The following is a 14,712-nucleotide window of genomic DNA, read 5'->3' as shown; positions in this document are numbered from 1 at the left end:
GTCATGTTTTAAAACTTTCTTTTTCTTGTTTTAGTGAATCAGAGAGAAAAATTTGGACTTTTGATTAATTCTTTATTATATTAGCAGTCACAAATGAATGCTGACAGCTTTTTATTGCCTGAGCTTTCAAAAGCAATTAGAAATTTAAAGATCAATGACAGATTCCTTAATTAATCTAAAAATAGGAATGGTGTGTATTATGCATGTCAGTGTTATTTGATAGAATTACATTATATAATTCTCACTTATCTAGGTATGGTAAATGCAGTAATATTTCATTACCATCAAAGGCATGTGGAGACATATCTGTGAAACCCTAGAAATCTAATAATCCTTCAGCATAAATGTGTTTCTGGGAAAATCTGTTACTCAGAGAAATTCCCATTGTAGAATAAGAAAGCCATTGTAGGAAAAAAAAGGCAGACTGAAAATATGAACAAAATATGTTTTTCACATATTCCTTCTGTATTCTCAAATATATTCCAGATTATACTTAAAACATCTATATCTAGAATTCTTTGATAGTGATCTTTAAAGGGTGTCCTTTCTGTTTTCTAATTAATCATAGAATCATAAAATATGCTGAATTGGATGGAACCCATCAGGATCATCAAATCCAACTCCTGGCTCTGAGCAGGCCACCCCAAAAATCTCTCCATGTGCCTGAGAGCATTGTAGAAGTGCTTCTTGAACTCTGTCGGGTGTGGTGCTGTGACCACTTCTCTGGGGAGCCTGTTCCAGTGCCCAACTACCCTCTGGGTGAAGAGCCTTTTCCTGATATCCAACCTAAACCTCCTCTGACACAGCTTCAGGCCATTCCCTTGGCTCCTGTCACTGGTCACCTGAGAGAAGAGATCAGTGCCTGCCCCTCCTCTTCCCCTCATGAGGATGTTGAAGCCTCAATGAAGCCTTCTCTCAGTCTCCTCCAGGCTGAAGAGACCAAGTGACCTCAGCCGCTCCTCATACGGCTTCTCCTCCAGACCCTTCACCATCCTTTGGATGCTCTCTCAAAGCTTCATCTATTTTTTATGTTGTAGTGCCTAAAACTGTACACAAAAATGTAAATATTAGAAATATTATCACAGAATAACTTTCAGTATTGTATTATTTTAGTCAATTTTCCTATATACCACAGGCTTTAAATTTCACGCTGTTATCTTTCTCCTGAGCCCAAAGTCTTATCTTTCACCACAGTCTATGGCAGTTCTGGTTTGGAGAACAAGTTTCCTCATTGATCAGCATCATTAAGAGATGGGCCATCAGTTACTGGCTTGGTGAAGCTAACATACCATTGCTGTATCAAAAAGAAGAAAAAATCGAGTATCAAATTTTTTTTATTGAACAGAATTAGGAGGACATCTTCTGAGCAGAAGATCTTTTATGTCAAACAATATTTGATAATTAATAGATGTTCTAGTAGGCAAATCCTAACCCTTTACTAAGTTACAAGGTCAGTTCTTGTCAAGGATGTATTTTCTTATGAGTGCAGACTCAGCACGTTTCTTCACCATCCTTGATGATGTGCTCTGAAGACAAAGTAAGGAGCACGAGTCTCAAGGGGATCAATGGAATGAATTTGTGCTAAAAAAAAAGAACACTTGAGGGCCTCCTGAGAAAAGAGGGAAAGTACAAAGAAACAGACTTTCCTTCATCGGAGTATATACAGAATCAGAGGGCATTGGCCTCTTCACACTGATTTCCAGAAACAAATGACAGAAGCTACAGAATCTGTCTTTATTTCATGTGGGATTTAGAATGGAGACTAAATTCACAAGGCTTCTGGAACAGACTGCTCTCAAATCAATTGCATTATGAAATAGTCAATAAAATGAACTATTTGTTATAGTTCCTGTTCTTCTTCCTTTCAAATGCTTAAGGTATCTCTCTCCTATGCTGTTGTTTCGAAGGGAAAGAGATGCTTTTGCAATGAGATACCCTTTTGTCAATAACACATCTTCCAAAAAGTCGTGGTGGACCAGTTTTCTTTGAGAAGGGGAATTCATTTGGACTTTGAACTCAAGACTCTGTTTTAGCAAAGGAGCTGAGGGAGTTTGTGGTCACTTGTCTTTTGGGTGAAAAGTCCAGACTGCAGCTGATTTTTTAATAAAAATGTCAGAACAACTACTTGGACACCAGAACTGAAGTGCAATCAGTAAAGTGTATTTTTAACATGACAGTACTAAACAAGACAGTATATATTTAAATACAAGTAGATTTATATATTTAAATACTCTTTTATATATAATTTTATACGTTTAGCTATAATTCCGTTCAGATAATTTGGTTTAACTTGCCTTATGTCTGTGTTTCGTGCTGAGTGAAGAGTGTTAAAATATAACAGAAAGAGTAAATGTCACAAGAGAAAATTTATGCAGATGCTCTCAATTTTCTATTTTTAAAAGAATATTTAAATGTTCACGAGCAAAAGTGTCAACTTTTAAGAGAATTATGTTTTGTCTATTTTTATTTTAGGCTAAAGAAATAATCCTGGCTAAGCAAAAAGTTTCAGCTTCAATTAAGCATTCTGACTGCAATACACAGCAAAAAACCACAAGAAGGTAATTCCTTTTTATCTTCTGTATTAGTTTTATTTTTTTCAGTGTGTTATTCACATGCCAGAATGTGCTTCTTTTATGTTATTGTTGAAAATATGAAAATATCGATTAGTGTAGAGTAAAAGTATGTCTAAAAGCTTTAGATTAATAGCCTGTCTGGTGCTGTTTATTAAAAAATGGTCTCTAATAGCAGAACCAAAAAAGCAGTTATTTTTGCCTATCAGTTCCTTTCCATCAGCTCATTCAGGCTGTTAGCTGGTGTATGCTAAAACTAAATCACCTACTGAGAATGGCCTCTGCAGAGCTCCTTGCTATGGAGCCCAAGTCTGGAAACCTTTTAAAAAGCAATGGTTTTGAATCTCTCTCACGAATGTATTTCCTTACTGTTATACAGATTGGTCTACTGCTCAAGTAAATAGGTTCAAAAAGAAATTCTGTAAGGTTTTGTAACACAGATCCATCCTATTAAATGTGATGTCAGCTCCAGCTCTTGAAATCTTGTAGTTAATGACTGCTCAAAGCAAGTGAATTTCAGTGATGCACTATTTTGTTTTTAACCCTTAGCAAGTGCTACTGTAAATAGACAGTACGGTTTATGAACACTTGCCCTAAGTACAAATACCATGATATATGTTTTAATCTTTCCTTTTCCTTTTGCTGTAGCCAATGGCATTCTTATCAGAATAAGATGTTAACTACAAAGTCTCTTCAGCTCTTTATCTATTTATATTTTAAGTGTTGCACTTGTTCCCTTGCTTGATTTCATTGTGGTGAATGTTGTTAAAAAGGCTAAGCAGCTAGTAAAAAATGGCATTTTGAATCATGGCTGTTCTTGTTCTCAATATTTAGGACACTAGCAAAACAGTTCTGAAAGAGTCAGTTGTAATTAATTTTATTTTTAATTTCTTATTTCCAATAAAAATCAGTCATTAACTTATTTTCTTGATGATCTGCTTTATGAGAAGATGATAGGGCACCTGCAAGAATTTGTTGAGGTTACTAGTGAGCCCCAAGGACTAGGCACCCTTTCCTTAGGCATCAGTCATTGCAAAAGTGCATCATTTTGATTACTGAGTACGTCAAGTATTTTTAGAAGGTCCAGGCCAAATAGTGGATAGTAACTCTCCATTATATTTGCAAAGTCATGGAAATCAGGTGAAGTCCCTGGTAACTGGAAAAATGGAAATATTGCACCCATTTTTAAAAAGAGTAGAAATGAGGATGCTAGGAGCTCATGACCCATCAGCCCCACCTTTGGGATTTCTACTCTGCCTAGGAATTGGTAGGATGGTTGTGTCCAGAGGGGCGTAGGCAGTGTCTCAGTCTCTGGATGGAGATCAATGACAAGTGGTGTCCCTCAGGGCCCCATACTGGGACCAGTACATTTTCATGTCAAGCACACTCTCAGCAAGTGTGGGGGTGACTCCAAGCTGGGTGGTGCAGTTCACAAGCCAGAAGATGGGATGCCATCCAGAGGGATGTGGACAAGCTTGAGAAGTGGGTTCATGTGAATGTCATCAGGTTGAACAAGTCAAATGCAGGGTGGTGCACATGGTTCTCAGGACAACCCCTTGTATACATAAAGGCTGGGGATAGAAGGGATTGAGAGCAGCCCTGAGAAGAACTTGGGGATACTGGTGGGTGAAAAACTGGACATGAGCAGGAAGTGTGCACTTGCAGGCCAGAAAGCCAGCCATGTCCTGGCTGGCATCAAAAGCAGTGTGGGCAGCAGGTTGAGGGATAGGATTCTCCCTCTCTGCTCTGCTCTACCAAGACCACACCTGGAGTGCTGCACCCAGCTCTGGTATCTTCAGTACAGGAAAGACATGGACCTGCCGGAGCCAGTCCAGAGGAGGCCCACAAAAAGTATTAGAGGGCTGGAGTACCTCTCCTATGAGGAAAGGCTGAGAGAGTCTGGGTTCTTCAGTCTGGAAAAGATAAGGCTTCAGGGAGACCTTCTAGCAGCCTTTCATACTAATAAGGATCTTATAAGAAAGATGGGGACAGATTTTTTAATAAGGCCTCTAGAGAAAGGACAAGGCATAATTGTTTTAAAGTAGAAGAGGGGAAAGATCGAAGAAAGATATAAGAAAGAATTTTTGTATTATGAGGGTGGTGAAACACTGTCAGTAGTTGCCCAGAGAGGTGGTGGATGCCCCGTCCCAGTAAACATTCAAGGTCAGGTTGAATGGGGCTCTGAGCAACCTGATTTAGTTGAGGGTCTCCCTTGCTCATTGCAGAGGGGTTGTACTAGATGATCTGTAAATTTCTCTTCCAACCAACACCATTCTGTGAGTCTATTTTATGACTCTTTGCAAAAGGAATGGTGCTTTTCCACAGAAGTACAGCTAAAGCTTTAAATGCATTACAAGAAATAAATTAAAAAAGCAACTTGTATATTAGGAAACTATATTTCCTTAGAGCCCTCTGTTTGCCTTTAGTTCTGGCTGCACAGTAAATGTTTAAATAATAATGGGAGCATGGAAGTAATAATGTGAAATGGTGCCCTTTCCTGCCAGCTGATGAACTAAAGATACACCGTGGCATAGTGGAACTCCAAGAATTTGTGTTTCATTTCTGTGCAGTTTTAAGTAATTATGAACATGCTTCTTGCAGATTTTGAGGGCTAAAATATCACAGGAATATATATCACAAAGGCAGAAGTAGGAAAAGAGTCTTTGAATTACACTTCTTTCTAAAAATAGTAAGTTTTGACCTCTTTAGCTGAAAAGTCGCTGACTAGCCAGATGTTAAAAATTTGCCGAATAGTTGTCTCTTAGATTACAGAAGAACATTCATTACAGTGATTACACTTGACAGCTACAGATGTCTTAGCTAAATGCTGTCAGACATATAAACTGCCAAACTGTAATGTAGAGCTTTAAATCTCTTTAACTCTTGTTAGCTAGATTACATGATGATACTGTCATTACTTCTGCCATGTATGAGAGATTTCTTCTGTAACTATATACAAAACTGTATTTTGAGCCCTCAAAGAGGCAAGTTTCTGTGGAAGGAATTTGACAGACTGATCTATTATACTTACAAAGCCTCTGTTAGTGCAGTAGCTGAGTGTGCCATTCCTTACTGGAACTGGCCTCACAGTTCAGTTTTAAGATACCAAAGTTGAGTTCTCCACAGCTGCATAGGGGAAATTCGGAGGTAAGTAGGAACTGACTTTTCTGAAATTGCACTGGAAATCTTAAGAGCAACAGTTACACAAAGTCAACAATCCTTCACTCATACCTACAGCTTTAGACTATTTTTTCTTTAGTGTGTTGGAGAAGAAAAAAATTAAATAAAACTCCAAATATCTCTAATAAATATACACACATTTGAATTCCTCCAGTAAAGAAAGCTACATAGGAATACTACAACATTTTTCTTTCATTTCTGGAGTTTTCTTGGATTTTTTTTGTTTTGTTTTTTATTACTGTAGATCTTTATATACAGAGAGGTTGAGAAATGCAGCCAGAGAATGGTTTAATTTGAAGAGGCAAAGGAATGGAGTGGCAATTTTTGCAGAATTCAAAACTAATCGGCAAGTTCTGATCTATACACACCTTTTATAATTAAATAAGGAATGCAAGGTAGAGGTGATTTCTATTTTTCTTGTTCAGGCATTGCAAATCTGACTACCCCAAGTGTCTTTTCCCGTCTTAGCTACGCAAGAGAGCGCTGGGTGACTAAGCCAGCACATGCTCTAGAGAATACCATGTATAATTAAGTTGGAAATCTGACTTATATTCCACTGGAATCGGATCTTAGTGGCAGTGCACAATGTATGGCTTTTGGCAATTTTTTGTTTTGTTTTGTTTCGGTTTGGTTTGGTTTATTTTTTCCATCTGGACTCTTGCAGAGAAGAAAAAGAAAAATATGTTACCGGATTGTCCACCTCTGTCTGCTGGTGCACCTATAAATTCCTTTGAAGAGGTTATCCAGTTCCAAACAAATTTCACTAATTGGGAGAGACATAAAATATGTAAAGTTACCTGTAAATTATATTGAAGTTGAGAATGAGAAAACCTGTATGTTTTTAATCACTGTTGGATTTTAATTCCAACCTTTTTCTAGCAAACATATCATACTAAGACTCATTAACAGAACTTCTTTTATGTGTTGCAGTTTCAGTGATAAACAAGCATTACTTCACTTTTTTTGGAGAAGTCTTTGGTTTTAGTTAAGCTTTTTTATGCTTATTAACAAATTAAAAAAAAAAGACTGATTATTTCAAAAATTCTCTACAGTTGTTTCACTTGAGATGTAACAGTGTTGCTGAAGATGAAACATACTGCAAAGCTCTGTTTTACTGGATGACCCTGATTTAGCTTGGTTCGTTTTGGTGGAGAAGAGGCAAAGAACAAATCTATGGGAAAAAATCGTAGATGTAAGAGTAAGAATCTTTCTTTGGAAGTGAGAAGTTCTGATTTGAATTCTTGAAGCTGTCCTTGTGAAGTATCAGAATACTGCCTTTCCACAGACTGAATCACTGAACATCTCTCCCAGTCTTACATTCCTACAGCTTGCACGCAGAGGGATAGAGATGTGATGAGTTGGAAGGGGGAGAACACCATGTTATGAGGAGAAATACAGTAGAACAAAGTGAGTGATTTCCTCAGGACTGGGAAGGGGAGATAAGATGAGGTCAGAAACTGAATGGTGTTGCAGACGAACTGATCTGAAAGAGCTGCAGGAGGGTTTATGTGATCTTTCAGAACCCAAATTCTCTTCTGTGTCTAAACCAAGCACAAACGTTTCAATGGGAAGAAAGCCAAGCATGTCTGAAGAGTGGCCTGAATGACAGATGAGTAAATGTGTGCAAAGATCACAAATGACAAGTCAGTTATCAGTTCTATTGAGAGGTGATGCCTTTGATAAATACCTGGGATTAGATCACAGATATTAAGAGTTGAATAGTTTGCAGAATTAATATTTTCTGACAATGAAGCTTGCTAGCTGTCATGAAGACATTGAGAACTTTTAGACTGCAAGTAATATTGTATGGGAAGGCGGGAATCATAGAAATTGTAATTCAATGGACTTCTTAACCAGAAAGTGTAGTCAGCTGTGACTAAGCAACATATTAAAAATATTTTTTACTCAAATTAATCTCAAAGTATGGATTTATTAACATTCTCATAGAGGCCTGGAGCTAATCAAAGCAGAGGGTGTACATCTCTATCATTTGACTAATGAGCTGGGTTGCCTCAGAAGTGATTTGAAAATTAATTTGCACACAGGCATCTGATAATCCCTAACTTTAATAAAGGTGAGAAGGCTTCAGAAATGTGCACTTCTGGATAAAGCATTCTCAAGAGAACAATTCAGTTAGCTCCTGATCTCTGCAGTCTAAAGCAGTCTTTTGTTGTGCATATGGGACAAGGACAAAAGTCTGAGGGCAGAGATGGACTTAAAAGTTGCCTTCTAACATTCCATAACTTTGAAAAAACTTTGTTAGAATAAAGTGTGTTTTCAGTATATGTTTCCCAAGTGTTTAATACTTTCAAGTTTGGCTGACAAATTTAACAGTGAAAGGAGTGAAAATAAGATGATATTATAGCCACATGTAGAAATTCAGAGTCAATTTGCATGTTGCAGGTATTGGAGCATATTTCTTGCTTGCAGACAAGGTCAGTTTAAAATTTACTAACTTGAAGTGATTATTCAAAAGAAGGAAAGGGATGGAACAGTGAAGTTGAAAATGTCACAGTGACTACAATTTTCTGTCATAATTTTAGAAATATGGACACTAGTAATATATACATTCTCAGTCTGGTGAATCCTATTTGTGAAATATATTTGTCTTTTAGAACAGAATGATGTAGATATCATCAGCCTTTTATTTATCAGAACATTTACCACTGATTTATTAGTACTTCTTCATGGACATTTAGTCCCTGAAAAATGAATTTGATTCTACTAGGATTCATGTCTTCCCACTGATTCCGAAGACTCCAGTTACAGCTTCATTTCAGATTACACACATATATGGAGATTTGAAAGGCCTCTTACACAATGAAAGAGGAATTAATTTTCCAGGTACTTAAAAAAACGTAATTATTTGCTTAGATTACCTAGTAGATTTTTTCTAAGTTTATATTCTCAAAAGTTGAGACCAGAGTATGACAAGTGTCACACATTCACCATCAGTTTTTAACATACCTAAATAAAGATTTGTCTTCTCTAAGCTCTCAAATAGTTGTCATTCCATATACTGGAATCACTCAGGTTTTTTATTCATGAAAATGATTTATTAGTACTTTTTCTGGGATGATAATAATTTTTTGTCCTTTTTCATTCACAATGTTAAAAGATTTGAAAAAGTGCCTCTTCAAGGCTGTTGGTTGTGACTCCTAAATATTTTTAGATATCCTGATACCAGAAGGGAAACTTTCAATAACATGTCAATAACCATATATTCTGGCTCAAAGATATGAGAAATCTCTAGCTACCTAAATTTTGTTGAAATTCTGAAGTTGAAACAGGGTAATGTAACTGTCAAATCATTTAAATATCAAGTATGGGGATTAAGGACTGTGTAGACAAAAATGTAAATTATCAAGAAATACCAAATTATCAGATATGCAGCATGTCACAGACCAGATTGCAGGGTGCAATAGTTATGCAAAATTTTCTTTATTGTGGAGTCTTCTAATTTTATCCTTTAAAAGCATAATCAAACTGTGTGGCAGTAGAAATAACCTTTTCAAGGGAAAAAAAATGTCAGGAAGAAAGGATTTAATTTATTTTTGTGTGGTGCTCTAGTGTTTGACCATAATTTTTTAGGTAGAGAACACTCAGCAGCAGGTAGCAGTGCCAAAAACTGTGAGCTTTATCAGTTTTTAAACCTGAACTTGAAATAGTTTGCAAACACTGAGATTTTCAGATATGTTCTGTAGCTGGTCCTGCAAAGAATATTTTTGTTTCCATAACAGCTGTTTTACCATTGCTCATGGAAGAGCTTCAGCAACAAGATGATTTTTATTCTGCTAGGTAGAATTACATGGAAAAAACCCTTATTCTTTCTACAAAATATGTTCAGGTGGTTACCCTTGACCTCATCAATACCCAGCCTCTTTTGCATAGATTGCATGATGAGAGCAGCAGCTGCTCAGCAGCTCTGTGTCGTAGCTGCACAGATTTCAGCCTGAGTCTTGCTGTCAGCCAATAGTTTATCATGATAGCTGTGATACCACTGTGGAGCTTTACCAAACAAGTATAGAACGTTTGATCATGTTCATGTAAGTACATAAAAATCCACTTCCTTTCTGGAAAAAATAATTTGTGCTTGATTCTCAGTCTTACCTGTTGCCTGTAGCTAACATACTTCAAGATTACATGTGTTGATGAAATTTTGAGAATGGCTGATGCAATAACCTTTTCATAGCTTGTTGGTGTGGAGTGTTACTTATGATACTCACTGTTAATTCTTTTTGGGTGTACTGAAGTTTATTCTGCTACAAAGAAATAAGATATTCAAACTCCATGATTATGTTTTTATGACTGACAATTTGTACAACTTTAGAGCTGTTGAACAAATGTGAAATACCACTACTAATTAAAATACTTCAAATTAAGGAAATTCTTTTCTAGCATGTGATGGAAGTAATGGACGAGCCTAATTTATTTTCATGTTTATGCTTTTTTAGCTTTTTTTTTAGGTGCTTCAGATTCGTGGCAAATCATTAGTTTAAGAGTCTGGACAGGGTCTGCTCTCTTTGCAATCTCGCCAACAGCTATTGACAAAGTGATTCCAGGTCACAGCACATCAAGAAACAAAAATGCCCTTTACTTTCTGGGGATGAACATTTTTTTCAGAATGTTGCCACAAATTGAACATATTTTTGTTTCATTAAATAGTATAGTGCAATATCAGAAAAAAAAATCTAGCTTTGTAAATTGGAGAATTTCAGGCTAAAGAAATAAGACTTCTCTTGTATTGTTTTCATTACCCATAAAATTCTACTCTGAGTAATTTTTTCTTATGCCACTATTTGGAAAAGATTTATCCAGATTATTAAAGCAGGCAGCTTCTCTGGCTGTTTTCTGCTCAGAAAAAATGATCAAATAATTCCTTTAGTACAAGAAAAATCTGGTGGCATAGAGCTAAAAGAGGTGGTTAGGCTGGTGACTGCCTCTTCTGGCACTCATGCTTTCCTCAGCACAGCATAGGAGCAGAGGAGGAGCCCTCCCACACACCCCTCTGCATCTCTCCTATAGTTCGACAGAGATCCTGCACACAGGTGAGGGCTGGGATGCCTGCTCAAATCTCCCAGAGCCTTGATGAAGAAACATTGCCACAATTTGGAAGCTGCCCTGCAAAACTCTCTCTATTTTAACAACTGAAGATGGTGTATTTTCAGTGTAAAATCTTTTATTGTACTTTATTTACAAATTTTCATTACCTGTCAAGAAATGCATTCTGTCATGCATTGACTTTGCCTCCCTCTTGTTTCTTCTCTTGCTAAGGAGCCTTTCTGATCTCCTGGGTAGACAGAGTTTTGTCACATCTCTGAAGGGTGAGGCGCTGTCTTTTCTAATGCTGAGCTGGGAACTGTGGCTCAGTATAAAATGGAGTATGAAGATGTACAAATCATGTTGTAATTTGAAGAAATTAAATGTACAATTAAACTTCCATTTTGCCATTTTTTCATGTAAACAGTTACAAATTGCATGAAAGCAGGTTCTATTTTTTCCATTTAATCATTGAGCTTCTCTATTAGAAAAGAATGATGAGATTAAATGCTGCAAGACAGAGAGTATGTTTCAAATCTTTGATCATTGGGTGATGTGGATAGGTTGCCTTAAAATGAGTGGCCAGTACACATTTCTAAATGTCATCTGAAAGAGTATCCTTAATAGCAATAGAATCTGAAAGTTGTGTTAAAGTTCTGACTTTTTAAATAATTTAATTTTTTTCATAATAAAAACATGGTGAGGATTCATATTGCCAAAATATAAAAATTAGTTGATCAAGGCAGACAAGTCCCTACAATTGTATTGTCTCTCTAAATGAAAGTATTTCTGTTTTCAAAAGATGGACCTGGCACCTAGAAATTAAGGGACAGCCAGTGTGAAGGAACTGTGTAAAAAGGAACAGAAAAAAACCCCAAAAAACCAATTAGATTTATAAAAATGCTCTTACATCAAAAGCCAACCATTTGTACTGTGATAACAGCAGTCACTATGTTTTGATATAAAGGGAGTTACAGAGATCAAAAATTAACTTTTGAAGTCTAGAGACTATGGATTCTTTTGTACAAAATCTCAGAGATTTTGTATTACTTTTATGTGTTTACACTTAGGGTTTTTATTTAGCAATCAATTTTCAAGTTACAAGAACTCTTAACACTGGTTTAATTGGACTCAGTAACAACCCTCATACCAAAGTCAATGTGTTTATAAACAGGCACCCAAAATAGAATCATAGAATCACATAATAAATTCAAACAGTTCTGCTTTATTTGACACTGAAATTAAGGGTTTCTTCCATTTATTTCCCTCTTGTCTCAGGAGTGGACAAGTTGAGAAGTTAGAAGTGGATCCTAGTAAATATTCATTCCCTGATGTGACAAAGATAATCCAAGAAAAGGAACGAACTGGACAGGGACCTATAAAGCTCCAACCACAGAAGGTTACAGAGGTTAAGAAGAGCAGTGTTGATTTTGAAAATAATGAAGATGTTCCTCCCTTAATTTGAAACATTCTGGAATAGTCCCTCTATACGTAACATGAATGCTTATGTTGAATTCATGACCCTATGTGTAAATAAAATAAAACAGAGCTGAAGTTGGCAATATCATTACATTTCTTAACAATAACTTTTTTATGCCAGTGTTTTCTGCTGCATTTTCTGTTAGTATATTGCTATATAAATTCTTTTTCTAGATTGTTTTCTTAATAACTCTGAAATTAGAATAGGGGCCTTGTATCAGAGATCACCATTTCTTCAAAGATTTTGCTGTCTGGGTTGAAAGATGACGCATTACTGTGAAAAAGAGAAACAGAAGGAAGAAAGCAGTTGTAACAAGATTTATGATTTTTCTCATTAAACTAAGGATAGGAAAAATCCCTGTGTATTCCTTCAGTGTTTTCATTTTCATGAAGGACGACAGTAGGAGAAAAGGGTATTGTTAGAATGAGAGATATTGCTATAATCTACCATACATCACTGGATCTCCAGCATAATGCTCAGCTCCTGGATTCTGGAGCTCATCTAATAATACCACTCCTTGAAGATTTTGGGAGAGAATAAAGAGAAACTTCAAGCAAAAAATAAATTGAGTGACTTTCATTACCTTCCTTATGCATTTGTAATTGTTTATAAATGAAGACTTCATTTGAGAAGGAAAATGCTTCAGATTCAAATCAGCTTTTCCTTCTAGTCAAGAGCAAGCAAAGTCAGGAAGAATCAAGCAATATTTTCTGGTTAGAATTTGTTTTCATCCTTAAGATAGAAAATTAATGAGTTGCATTTATTACTGAACCACTGTTTAAGTTCAGATAGTGGCCACAGTATCCTCAGCACATAGGCAAGTTCATAGCACATCCTTTGAAAGTGCTGTATCACTAATTGTGAAAAACATCATGCAAAAAACTCAGCAGTTTGAATGAAAATATTCCCACTGAATTCTGGGAATTTTAAGCCACTCTAAAGTGCTTTACGATTCTTCACAGATGTTTAATGTAAGACAAAGATAAATAGTCTATCTTAAAGTGCACTGAAGAGAAGTAGAAAATATCTGTCATCTTGGGCTGATGGATTGAACTGATGCATTTTCTTTGGTTGCAGTTTGAAATGGATATAGGATAAAAAAACGAAGTTTCGTACTAATGCTGCATATACTAAAAGCTGAAAAGAAAATTTATATATCTCAAAGATGTAAACCAAAGTTGAATTTGGGCATCATCTGAGGTACTGTCATATCATCTTGGATTTTTCTTTTGCAGTGACTCAATTTTTCCAGCTCCAGAATAAATTCTTCAATGATACAAGCCTCTGAGCCCTGGAATCTATTTAATCAGCTCTCCTCTGGTTAATGGAGTATAAAAACATCAACTGCTTTTGCAATATGTCCCAATTCACTAGAAATGCCTAATCTTGCTAGCTAACTATGGAAAAGACAAATTTTATCTCTTGATCTCACTGAGTAGTAATATGCCTGTAGGGTGAGCGTGGATAATTTTTCTGGATTGCACATCAGCATTCTGTGCTTGAGATTGCACAGGGTTGATCAAGGCAGGATCAACCTGTCCCTGCCCCGGGAGTGGCAGGATGTCAGGGACAAGCAGGTTCCAGCAAGGGCCAAAGGTGACAGTGCTGCAGGAGGAGGAGCTGAGGAGGGAACTGCAGCAGCGGCCTGTAAGTGGAACTGGAGGAGGAGGGGAGAAGGAGGGGCTGCAGGCTCAGAGAAGGGATCCCCCCTTGGCAGCCCCAGAGAGACCCCCTTGGAGCAGAGACCCCGTTGCAGCCCAGGGAGAGCCTGGGAGTCCTAAAAGTTGATGCTGTTTTATGTAACTGTGCAGCCCTAATCAGAAAACAGGCAACAGATAATGTAAATTTTAGCAGTCGGATGGGCAATTTATGTTTTTATTCCTTTCAAGTGTACTTCCTTTGGTTTTGAAAGTACGAATTTTGCTGAGATAGGTGAAGAAAAAAGGCTCCACTGCATTTTTGAAGACAAAAATCAGTAAATCTTGGCAGCTGATCCAAAATTTTGTTAATTTCCTGTAATTTCATTGATTGCTGTGGGGATTTCCTGATGTTTCTAAGAGGTAAACCTTCTGCAGGCTTTCCTCTTTTTCTTCATTGCTTATTTCTGAAAATCTTGCAGGGACAATCAACCTTTCAGATCTTCAGCAAATATGGATGAACCTGTCAGGAGTTTCAGAAAATTGTGAAAACAGAGGCATCCAGGCAGCCTGGTCAGGTATGGTTATTTTATTTTTTCATAAAAAGAGAGCTATAAAAATTAATCTCTAATGTCAAACCAAAGGACAATACAATTTAATCTTTCCCCATTCCGACTCAGTTCTTTTTTCATCTGGTTTCATTGTGAATAGATTTGGCTCTGATTTTGGGGGGGGGGGGGCGGGGGGGGGACGAAAGGTTTGTAAAGTACGAAGCGTACAGAGACAGCGGAAAAAAGCTGCAGGC

General features: G+C 36.8%; 1 protein-coding gene across 10 annotated transcripts in view; it reads left to right on the top strand.

Annotated features, from left to right (window-relative positions):
- DNAAF11 (dynein axonemal assembly factor 11) overlaps positions 1–14,712 on the top strand; it is a 95,381-nt gene that overhangs the window by 38,554 nt on the left and 42,115 nt on the right. For 6 of the 10 annotated variants that reach the window (XM_042036328.1, XM_042036327.1, XM_042036332.1 and 3 more), the window contains 2 exons: positions 2,473–2,558; positions 12,069–13,550. In XM_042036328.1, the coding sequence (XP_041892262.1) occupies positions 2,473–2,558; positions 12,069–12,255 (273 nt within the window). In that variant the 3' untranslated portion in view covers positions 12,256–13,550. Of the gene's footprint in view, positions 1–2,472; positions 2,559–12,068; positions 13,551–14,389; positions 14,486–14,712 lie in introns of those variants that run through there. The other 4 variants (XR_006017398.1, XM_042036330.1, XM_042036329.1 and 1 more) reach the window with 2 other exon arrangements.

This window comes from Corvus kubaryi, unplaced genomic scaffold (genome assembly GCF_017639235.1).
Source record: "Corvus kubaryi isolate FWS band 111438036 unplaced genomic scaffold, C.kubaryi_AGA036_p1.0 37385, whole genome shotgun sequence".
NCBI lineage: Eukaryota > Metazoa > Chordata > Aves > Passeriformes > Corvidae > Corvus > Corvus kubaryi.
The sequence above is the reverse complement of the archived record's forward strand: the minus strand, read 5'-3'. Positions and strand labels throughout refer to the sequence as shown.